This window comes from Lynx canadensis, chromosome B2, assembly GCF_007474595.2.
Source record: "Lynx canadensis isolate LIC74 chromosome B2, mLynCan4.pri.v2, whole genome shotgun sequence".
Lineage (NCBI taxonomy): Eukaryota > Metazoa > Chordata > Mammalia > Carnivora > Felidae > Lynx > Lynx canadensis.
In genome coordinates, this window is record NC_044307.1 from 95,664,006 (window position 1) to 95,676,180 (window position 12,175).

At 47.0% G+C, this 12,175-nt stretch overlaps 1 protein-coding gene across 1 annotated transcript in view; it reads right to left on the reverse strand.

Moving 5' to 3' along the window:
• LOC115514234 (prolyl endopeptidase) overlaps positions 1–8,288 on the reverse strand; it is a 120,206-nt gene extending 111,918 nt beyond the window's left edge. The window contains 2 exon segments of the mRNA XM_030316045.1: positions 2,496–2,570; positions 8,204–8,288. Of these exon segments, the coding sequence (XP_030171905.1) occupies positions 2,496–2,570; positions 8,204–8,248 (120 nt within the window). The 5' untranslated portion in view covers positions 8,249–8,288.
• Positions 8,289–12,175: the final 3,887 nt, after the last annotated feature.

The window sequence follows — 12,175 nt, forward strand, 5'->3', positions numbered from 1 at the left end:
ACCCAATAAATGTATACCATGAAAATAATAGCGTATACTCATTAGCTTCTAGCAAATGTGAACTGTAAGATCACTAGCGAAGTTTTTCATCTACTAATAAGTGGCTTGTCAACCACAGGACCAGCCAGTATCAATTAAGGAACAGCAAAGCATGTGTTCATTAACACATAAGCAAAAACTGGGTCACTCTGACACTACTGAATCCCTCAATCACCATCAAAGCCTGAAGAAATTCAGGTTGTAGCCAATACCTCAAAGTAATCATCACAGAGACAGTCTTTGGGGCAGTTTTCCAAGAGATGCACGCAGGAAGTTCACTCCTTTCCTGGTGCTTCCCATCCATTACAGGTTAGGTAGCTGCCTGTGACTCTCCATTCCCAGGCTCCATCCCTGTCTCGGCTCAGGGCAATGCCAAGTGATCAAGGTCATTCCTGGCAGGGTCGAGGTGAGGAGGCAGCCCCACATCTGCTCCCTAAGCCTCCTAGCCTTCCCTGCAGAGTTAGAGCCCCACCCACTCTCAAAGATCCCCATCTATTTCTCATCGTGGAATCTCTATCCCTCCACCTTTGTAACTAATGTTTCATGAAAGAGAACTGAAAACCCGAATACCAATAATTCTCACCCATGAGACCTTTGTCTTTCTTGAGGAGTCGGGAAAGGGAGATAAGAAGGACTATGGGTATAAGCAAAAACCATTAGAAAATCTCAAAATGGTGGTGTGCTTACTTCAAGGACAAAAGGTAGGGAAGAGGTTATAAGGGTTTCTACAGTGAGCCAAAAAGGACACACCTGCTGGAAAGAAGAGGAAAGGGTGGAAGAAAGGAAAGCAGGCAAGCTGGTGCATGGGAACAAAGGAAGAAGAAAGAGACGACATGAATTTTACTCCAGGACCACCTCTTCCTGCCTCTACTTTCTCCTCTTGCACAGACTACCATGCCTGGCCAAGCCCTTTGCCCCATTCCTTTCCTCGTCAAGCTCTTTCCCAAGGATTTAAAAGTGGTGCAATCTGTTACCCCACAGACCGACCAGGAGGAATGGGAGGTGGGAATGGGCAAGGGGAGAATCCCAAGCCCACTAGCCAGACCCACATCGGGAGGGAATGCTTTCCTGGCAAATCTGAACTGCGCTGGAAACCTGAGTTGACTTCTCCAGAGAATACCGGTATTTATGGTGGCAGGGGACCACAAGACATAGGAGGAGCTAAGACATAGGCTTATTGGCGGCAGGTCTGGAAAACCACCCAGAGTGCATTTAGCATTGCTTTTTTAAAAAATGGAAATGTACTCTGGGATTCTAAAGAAGTTCAAATAAATTTCCGGAATAGTGAGCATATTAGAAATAGCATACATATTCCCATGCACTAAGTAATATGTAAATATAGTTATAAAGTAAGAGTCAAGGAACTTGACATGGATTGGAGAAACACGATCCCTTCACCCAAGCAAACTTGATTAACAAACTTACAGTATATGTAAGGATGAATCCTACATGACAAGATCTGGGCACTCCAAGGACAGAACATCTGTGGGACATAGCACTCAGGGGTACTTTCATTAATGGAATGAGACTTCAGCTCAAAATACTATGTGTTTCTCCAAAAGAACAGTAAAGATTTGCATTGTTAGGCAGAGCAGAAAATTCTCCCTTCACCCCATTACTTCCATAAAATATAAGAATGTTCTTATATTTACAATTTGGTTCATTTTGTTTTTGTTGCGTTAAAATCAGTAAGTAATCCAAGACCAACACTCAGTTTTCAAGACCTGGTATTTGTTCAACATACAGTTGACACTTGAACAACAGAGGTTTGAACTGTGTGGGTCCACTTGCACATGGACTGTTTACAGTATAGGACTACAAATGTATTTTCTCGTCCTGACGATTTTAATACCCTTTTCTTTTCTCTATCTTAATTTACTGAAACAATACAGCACACACTACTTTTAAAAAATGTGTGTGGACTGTTTCTGTTATTGGTGATGCTTCCAGTCACCATTAGTAGTTAAGTTTTTGGAGAGTCAAAAGTTGTAGTTGGATTTTCAGCGGGGGGGGGGGGGGGGGGGGGAGGCTTCGACCCCACCCCCACCCCTCCTCCCACACTGTTCAAGGCCCAACTTTATAAGATTTTTTTTCCTTTGGAAAAAACATTTTAGGCAACGTTTCATTCACATAATTTTTCTCTAAGTTTTCATTTTTACTTGGTAAAATCAGTTTTTTTTCTTTCTCATATTTTCCTTTCAAATTCTTGCTTCATCAGTGTTACCATAAACCATAAACATTATTGCAAACATTTTCTTTTCTCTGGGACAAAAAATGCTTTCATCTTTTTTCCCATGGATCATTTGACAAAAAGTGGTAGCACCAACAGCTATATTCACCATCCCACGGCAGAAAACACAGGAAGATGCCAGAAAGGAAAAGCCATAGCTACTGAAGTCTAGGGTTTGGGGCAAGGTACTAAGACCACCTTATCTTTAATTATAAGCCCCAATTACCTTTGTCTGCTCGCTGTCTGGATCTTCAAGCCAAGCATAAGGGTCGTAAATTTTATGTCCATGATAATCCTGTACCTGCAAAAGACAAAATGTGGTTTTGGACAATTAGAGTCTAACCCCAATTAAATTAGTATTTTCTGAATGTAACAGAGGAAAAATAGGATAAGGATAGGCAAAATACTCCAATTGGCTCACTGGCAATGTGTCTGCCCAAATTACCACATGAACCAAAGCTGGCAGGTTCTCAAAGGTGTCAAGCCACCCATCATGAAAAGAATGTTTTAGCTGGAGAAGGAAGAAAGATGAAAGGTCAGAATAGGGAACTGCTCTGTCTGTACAACACAAAACAAAGGCCTGCCGCTGTGCTAAAGAAACTTGAAAATGTGTGGTCAGTGGCAAAGCACGGAATCGCACAATGCACCAGGGATGCAAGAAGGGCATGTTTGTGAAGGAACCACCACGCACGTGCTGATTTGCTTCTTTTCTGTTCTTGCTGAGCTTACTAATGATGAAAAATCTCCCTGCTATATATAACATGATTGGTTTTTGTCTTTAAGTCTAAACTGCCAAAAAGCAGGTTACCAACGTGCGGTAGAATGATTCCAGTTGATAGCAGCTTTAAAAAAGCTGACGTAAGTGCAATGAAAGAACATTTCTAAAACTGCAGCCTTTCTTCCCTTTTGTGTATTGTTACAAAATGCTTACAAAAAGAGGCACAGAGGCATCACCCATTCAGACTACCCTGGTATTTGAAGAAAGACAACTGCTTAGTGCAGCAGGGCCCAGCAGAGGGGAAGGCTTCAAGGAGCTCCCGCGGGCGGCTGAGCATCAGAGACACCTTCCAGCTCCTGAAAAGCCCAAATTCCTGGGCCTGGCCTCGGAAACTGACCCACACACTACAAGAGCAGTCGGGAGTCACCGCTCCCCGGGTGATTATGCCTAAAGAAAATTTCCAAAGGTAAAAATCATCACAAAATCTCTCCATTTCATACTATCCTGATTAATGTCACTGAAAGCATAGGGACATCTCTCCAGTAAATCTCTTCTGAGCAACTCCAACATTCCTGTTACAGTTTCTCATAGGTTTTTGGGAACAAGAACGACAGGATCTCAGATGAATTTTTAATCTGTCTCCTTGCTTTGTCGATTACATCGAAAGGTAAGGGCTATTCCCTAATAGAGGCAAATAATCTCCCAGAAAAGGAAAATCTGTTGTTTCCCCAGCTGGTCTAAGTTCCAGTGTGGCTGCTGGCCAGTTTAAGAAGGACCTCTTGGTGCCTAAAACCCCAGGCTTTCTGCAAAGGGCCTTCATCTCTCCTTATCTGGTACCAGATGAGAGAACACCTGGAGAAATGCACACCTGGAAGAATGGTCAGTTAAGGCGGAACACTCAGAAACTGTTCTCATTAAACAACTGACAAATACAGGTGACATAAAACCAGACTAGAATCTCTCCTGACAAATCCTCATAAAATCACCAATTTTGAACCCTTAAGAAAACGCTCTCTAAATATTAGCTGATTGTGGGACGCCTGGGTGGCTCAGTCGGTTAAGCGTCTGACTTCGGCTCAGGTCATGATCTCGCTTGGTTTGTGGGTTTGAGCCCTGCGTCAGGCTCTGTGCTGACAGTTCAGAGCCTGGAGCCTGCTTTGGATTCTGTGTCTCCCGCTCTCTCTGCCCCTCCCCTGCTCACAGTCTCTCTCTTGCTCTCTCAAAAATAAATAAATGTTAAAAAAAAAAAAAAATGTTAGGGGCGCCTGGGTGGCTCAGTCGGTTGAGCATCTGACTTTGGCTCAGGTCATGATCTTGCTCAGTCTGTGGGTTTGAGCCCCGGGTTGGGCTCTGTGCTGACAGCTCAGAGCCTGGAGCCTCCTTCAGATTCTGTGTCTCCTCCTCTCTCTGCCCCTCCCATGCTCATGCTCTGCCTCTGTCTCTCAATAATAAACAAACGCTAAAAAAAAATTTAAAAAAAAATGTTAGCTGACTGTTACCACTCAATGAAAATTTGTATCTTTTCTTATCTGCAAGTCTTTCACATTTTACACACATTGAAGTGGTTTTAAATATGCTTAAAACAACCTTCTTTTCCTCTGACAATAAGAAATCAGAAAAATTTAGAGTTGTAAAGGATCTTCCAGTCCCACATTTTTAGGAGCAACAGCAGGCTCAAGATGGCAACGTGCCCAGGGCCATACCGAGTTCAGAACCAGAGCCGGGACTAAAAGCACACTGCCAACAGCTTTTCCCCAAATATTCCTCAGAGGTGACACACCAGACACTTTAAAAATGTTCCTCGATCATGATGTTCCTAAAACTCAGACGTATCCATTAACTTGTCATAAGAAAGCAGAAAAGATTCACAGGAAATCATGTTAGTTTTGCCTAATACTAGATCCAAAGCAACGAACATTCGCTCACTATCCACACTATGGTGCCCAGTGTTGTAAAGCAACCTTGTGAGAGGGTGGATGATATTCCTATTTTTCAGAATATGGAATGCAATTCAGAGAGGTTAGCAGGAGAGAGTGAAGGCTGCAGATTTACGGCTCACTTGGAGATCACTGTGAACTAAACACTGTGCCATAGACTTCAGCCATGGTACCTCACTGTGAAGCTATTACCAACTCATTTTCCAGGTGAGGAAACTAAAGCTGGAGAGAGCTAAAGCAACTGTCAAAAGTCAGGTGGCTAATAAACAGTAGAACCCGTGACCCTCTTTGAGCTAACCCCAAAGCCTGTGGGGCTTGCTACTGAACTACAACGGGTGTAAACTGGCAGGCCCACACCTGGACCCTAACTCAGAACCTCCCGAATGGTGTGTATGGTCAGGAAACCCCTCCATCTTCCCAGAACCAGCATTACCATCTGAAGCCAATTAAGGGCAGGTGTTCAGCAGGCATTTTTAAACAGGACAGGAAACTGATTCTCTCCAGGGCAAGCCCACAGGCAATCCCAGGAGCCTCATGCCACCACCCTACTCCCCTGCCCCCCCTACTTTTTCTCCTACAAGACCGTACCCTACAGATGGGGTGGTCTCGTAGCCATATCCCCTGAACTCAAGTTGGGCAGTACGTGGTTCTCCTTATGATTTAAGTTTGCCAGCCATTCCTCATCTCCCCAAAAGACTTTAAAAATACAGCCCTGATAAGGCACTGTTAGCATTCAATATTTTACTTGTACCATTCAATAGCTCACCTGCTGACTTCAGGATAAACCGCAGAGTCCTACACAAAGTAGGCAGAGCCCATCAAACCTGGCCCCGCTTTTTTTTCTTTCCACCCCCCACCCAAGCTTATCCACCCATGGATGGTCACAACAGCCTTACTGCCATCCTGCAAACAGTGCAAGTCCACGACCGTCCAGCCCTACATGACTATGATTTATTTTGGTCACACAGCCAGGAATGTCCTTTCTACCTTATCCAACTGGCCAACTTCCAGGCTCAATTCGCATATGATCTCTTCCCCCTGATGGAAATTAATCCCATTCTCCTCTGTGTTCTCCACTCACCCTACACACTCTTCTAACCCCTACAGCAGGCCTGAATTTCCTGACAGCACATGCTGCCAGTACAGACAATGGCATTGCATTGGAAGCATCATGGTTTCCAAGTTTCTGCTCATTAGGGTGGAAATTCACCAAAAACGGTTGTATGCTCCAACCCCACAGGTCAACAGAAGACTGCCTGGTATTCGGCTGAAAATGTTCAAGTGACAGAGAGAGAGCTACAGCAATCTCTAACACCTGCTGGAGAGAGACAAACCCAACCTAGAAAAGAAAGTGACAATTTCAGCCAATGCCTAAATCTAGCCTAAGGTTTTAGTCATCAGGACCCTGTCACAGTACAAAGATACTTACTCCATGTAGGCTATCGGGGCTGGGATAAGTACACCGTGGGATCCACAGAGTAGGGTCCAAGCCAGACCTGAGCTATATTCCCTTGGCCATGAGGCTTAGGGTTTTCATGAGTTCTCCAATGAGAAGAAACTGTAGAATATCAAAATCTGTGGAACCTTTTGAGTTAACTGTTCGTAATCTTTTGGACGTCTTCATAAAAGCCTCACTTAACCCTTTCAAGAATGGCAGGATTTTGATAACCCAAATAGGGAAAAACTAAGCAAGAAGCAATCCCAACTAAAAACACTACTAAAATGACACTTATCAAGTCACACAACCGATAGTTCTTTCTACTTTTAATCTATCCTGAAAACTCAAAGATCCTTAAGAACCGAACTGACATAGTCACAGGTCTTCTGATTACTGAAGTCTGGCACACTGCAGGGCCAGACTGTCATGGGAATAAATGAATGATGATAGTCTTACTGCAAAAGTCAGTCCTAAGCCCTGTGGTTGGCCAAGCCAGTACTAACATTTCATATATGAGAAAGAAGGCCCATAACAGGTAAGCGATCTGCCCAAAGGCATCCAAGCTAGTGAGTGACAAAACCAGCACTAGCACTCAGGTCTTCTTACTTGGTCTGCCCTCTTTTCCATTCCGGCAGGATCACTTTACTCCCATACACAAAGGGAACAACCCTTTGAAACACAGGAATACAGCTTCTTGGGCTGTTAAAGTAAATTTAATAAGCAAGCAGTTGAACAGACTGAGAAAACATGGTTACCAGATGGCCACTGGTCAAAGAAACCATGAATGCATCAGTGCCACTTGGAAGTCTTAATTTAAAACAATATGTCCTTTACTTTAAAGCCTCAGTACCTTTTAACCCAAAGTGAAATGTGCTTTGAAGTACAGACGTTCTGGCATAAATCAGGTCAGAGGAAGCAGAAAAACAACACAACCACCACCACAGATCTATATATACAAAAATTTTTTATTCTGATTCTATTTTAAGTAATCTGAGATATTTGGCTATTCCTCAGAGAATCAAGCCCACATTTGGATTCATTCCAGTTCTTAAGATGCCAAATTGATTTTTACACAAAAAGAGTGTTTGCCCAGATTTCCACCCACTAGATCTCAACAGTTACCCTGAGCTAATCCACAGCTTATGTAAATGATGGCTAACCCTTCCACTAAGCCAAACAAACTCATTCTGAAAAAGGCCATCCCCTCTCCCTTCTAAAGCCCTCCTCTCACCCGCATCAACTCCTTCTCTTGTTTAGGAAAACTTGGATCAGCACTGCAACACTACGGGGTCACCGCTCCACCCTCCCCATTCCACGGTCTTGTGTCTGCAACCCCCGCACCACACGCCCGGTACCCGGCCCGGGGCACGGCAGGCGCTCGAAGCACGTTTTAATACCGAATGAATGAACTTCAAGGATTTTAAATTTGGAAGTTTAAAAAGTTTGCCTTTGTTTTTGAATTTTACATCATCTACATACATCCACACTTTCTCCTACCACCATATTTAAGCAGGAGCCTCCTCCAGTCAAAAAACAGTGACACGTTCTGTCTTCCCAATCCCGTCAAACGCCCATTCCTACCTGGGTGTCTGCCCTTGACCCCACTGATTTTTAGGAGGCGGCCAAGCGGCGACTGGCCTCGGGCTCTGCCGCCTCTAGGCAGCCAGTGACGGCCACCATGGCCCCCGCGGCTCGGGAGGAGCCCGGCGCCCCCGGCCCGTATCTCGCAAACAAAGGCCGAGGGGGAGGGGAAGGACGCAGGGGGCGAGGGGCTGCGGGGAGAGGGGCCGCGGGCGGCGGCACACGCGGCGCCCGCGGCGGGCGAGGGCTGGGGTACTCACGGCGGTCTCGTCGCGATACACGTCGGGGTACTGGAAGGACAGCATGGCCAGGGGCGGGCGTGGGGCGGGTGGGGGCGCGGACTGCGGGCGCGAGCCGGCCGGGCTGGCCGCGGGGCGAGGCTGGGGCGCGGGCAGGGGCCGAGCGGGTGGCGGCGGCGGCGGCGGCGGCCGGCTCTCGGCCAGGACTCTCACGACCCGACCGGCGGCAAGCGGCGAGGACGTGCTGGAAGCAGGAAGCAACTGTCGGCGAGGCCGGGAGCCCCTCCCTGGCGGGCGGGCCCAGCGGCGGCTGCGGCGGCAAGAGGGAGCGGGCGGCGCCGTGCGTGCGCCGGGCCGGGCGCACAGCTCCCTCTGCAGGAGCGCCGGCCGCGCCCGCGCCGCCCGGGCACACGGGCCACCCCGCCGAGGCCGCGTCGCAGCCACGCCGGCCCGCCCGCCCCGGGCTACCCGGCCCGGCACCCGCCGGAGACGGACCCGCGCGGGCCGGGGACACCCGCGCGGGGTACACGTCCGGTCTCGCCGGCCGGGGCCACCACGCCTCCGCCCTCCCCTTCCCGAAGTCCCTCGCTGTCAGTTTAGCCATTGCCGAGCTTGAGAGCGAACAGGCGGGTTTGCTAATTAATCGATTCCCCCATCTTCCTGTTCCCGGGCGTGGTGGGGAGGCAGAGAGAGACCTTGGCTCTCTCCAGCCTTACGAGCAGTGGGCTTGAGGTGGCCTAATTTTTACTGGCTGCGACTCTGGACTTGGAAGGGAAGGGATAATGGATCATGATAACCATGAAGGAACCACATCTCCCTTCACTCCAAGTCTCCGGTGGGCACTGGGTGGTGGGGCATCCAGATTTTAGAGGTGCGCTGAGGTGTTGGTAGGACAATGGGTAAGCCCTTATCTGAGATTTACCAATGAAGAGAGGACCCAAGTGGGAGCATCGGGGTCTTTTGTTCATCCTGCCAGTTCCTTAATTCTGTTCTTGCCAATGTGTTTGTTTATTGAGCACCTACTGTTGTCCCTGTGGGGGAAACAGTAGTTGACAAGGTGCTTGACCTGAAAGTCATGACACTGTAATAGTTCTAATTCTTTATCCTTAGGTTAGTGATAGGTGTTCTGGTCTTGCTTTCTGGACCATCAGGAAGAAGCTTTATAGCCCCAAATCTTCACAGCTGTGGTGTGTGTTCCGTGTGTTATGTACTCCTGGCTTCTTAGAAGTCATGGGAGGATGGCATGGGTATGACCACAAAGCCCTTCCAGTCCTGAATTCCACACGGATACGGTAATGGTTGTAAACTCATGTGTTCTGTTTCTTTTGTATTATCACCCCAGTTCCGTGGCTCACACATCATAGTTCAATTTCTCTTCATGGCAGGGTAATTGATAAACATGTCTTGCATTGGTTTCCCAAACCCCCTCCTTGGGCAACCTGAGAATCTTCAGTTTTGGGAAAGCTCACAGTTGGGGCCAAACTCAGTGCAAACAGACACAGTTTAGTGCTCTGCAGTCCAGCATTCCTGATCCCAGTTACCACCCCCTGCCTTGCCTGCCTGTCACCTGGCCTAGGGACTGCCAGGCATTTCCCAATGCTTCTGCCACTTGGGGGGGGGGGGGGGGGAGTGGGGGGAGGATTTTAAGAGCAGCCCGGGAGCACATGACCCAGCAGATCCCCTAATAACAACGACAGCAATAGTAGTTAATGCTTACTCAGTGCTTCTTATATGCCAGGAAATTATCTTATTTAAACCTTATAAGATAACTAATATTATCCCAATTTTAAGTTTTATTTATTTTTTTGTTTTGAGAGAGACAGAAACAGCGTGAGTGGGAAAGGGGCAGAGAGAGAGAGAGTGAGAGAGAGAATCCTAAGCAGGCTCCACGCTACCCACACAGAGCCCGATGTGGGCCTTGAACTCACAAAACCACAAGATCATGACCTGAGACAAAACCAAGAGTCAGACACTCAACTGACTGAGCCACCCAGGTGCCCAGTTTTATAGTTGGGGAAAACAGGGGCTGACTTTTGCCCAGACTTCACAAATATTTATTAAAAAAAAAAAATAGAGCCAGGATTCAAACCCAGATCTCTCTGATGCCAACACTCAGTCTTAATCACTCTTTTTATTTTTTTATTATTATTATTTTTTAAATTTTTTAATGTTTATTTATTTCTGAGACAGAGCATGAGTGGGGGAGGGGCAGAGTGAGAGGGAGACACAGAATCAGAAGCAGGCTCCAGGCTCTGAGCTGTCAGCACAGAGCCCGACGCGGGGCTTGAACTCATGGACCGCGAGATCATGACCTGAGCTGAAGTCAGTTGCTCAACCAACTGAGCTACACAGGCACCCCATTAATCACTCTTTTTAAAAAAATGTTTATTTATTTACTTTTTGAGAGAGTGAGAGAGAGCCCAAGTGGGGAGGGGCAGAGAGAGACGGAGACAGAGAATCCCAAGCAGGCATCTTCACTGTCAGCAAAGAGCATGACCCAGGGCTCACTCCGTCCCACAAGTTGTAAGATCATGACCTGAGCCGAAATCAAGAGTTGGATGCTTAACCCACTGAGACACCCAGGTGCCCTTTAATTACTCTTCTTCATGAATAAATAGGAGTACTCCATGGTCTACAAGGATACCCATAAATAGGTGAAATTTTCCCAGCGCTTAATTTTATCAGGCAAGGTAGAAATTATGAGAATTGTGGTGCCCAGAGGACAAATCAAACCTCAGGTGTTATCCTCCGTTCATCTCTAGGCAGTTATCCTAGTGCCCAGCTCCTCCAGGTCCTGAAAGGCAAAGGTCTGTATGTGGCACAGACAGTGCAATGTGCTGCCAGCGATAGATTGTCTGCAACTGCAGCGAGCGAAGTGGAGATGAAGACCCATTCCCCTCTTTGTGGCCAGATTGCTTGTACATTACCTACCTTTGCCACCTATTAGATATGAGTTGTCTGCTTTAATCCTCCCTTAAAAAGCCCATTTTACAGATGAGGAAACGGAATCTCAGCAGCTTTAAAGGAATTTGTCTGAAGTCCTCACACAGCTAAGACAGCCAAGGTTCAAATTCGTCAGTTGACTGCAAAGCCCATGCTCTACCTTGTCCATAGAAAATGAAGAGAAGGGAAATATTTGAACCGTCGCAGAAATGGAAATTCTACCCCCAGAATAAACACCAGAGTGCTCTTTGACTTCTAACATCGCACACTATTTCCAGGAGAATTCTAAATTAACTCTGTAAAAACTCGTGCTCTAACCTACAACCATTCCCCAAACACAAGGCCCCTGGGGGCAAAGGGATAGCAGAGACATAGAAGGACCTCCAGGGAAGCCTGCAGCCTGTCCTCTATTGCCTGACCTCCAACTTTGTACCCCACTCTGTTAACCAGAGTCACCATAGTAAGGAGGCAGGTTAGCGATATTTACTACCGCTTGCCTGTCTCAAACCCACTCCAAGTACTTGTCACAGCATCCCTCCCAACCACACATAGTACCCTCCAAGAGAGGATTTCTGGTAATTAGCCAAGGGGTAAGTGTTGGCTGAAATCCATCTTACTCTCTACTTGCCACACTGTGCACAGGGGCACTGGCTGCCTTCAGGTGGAAAAAGGGGTGCCCATATTCTCACAAAGGTCCACTGACAAGAGGCTGCATCTACCCAGGGGAAACAGTTCTAACTCACACAAGAGTGCCATCTTGTTAGCACTCCTTAAGACTGATGCCTTGGGTGCTCGCCTGGAGAATCCTTTCATTTGACTGCGGTTTCCAGGTAGCTAGCTAACCTACTGATTGGTGGGGTGCAGTCATTTCCAGCTACTTTTCCTTTAAGATGTGTATAATTTTTTCCAGTATGATTTCTAATGAAAATTCTGATATACTCCTGTATATCTAATCTCTGCAAGGCATCATGAGGTGTGAAACAGCATCTAGAATAAGAGTGAGGTTCTCTTCCCGGCCCTGCCACTATTTCCCTGGCTTTGAATGAGTCC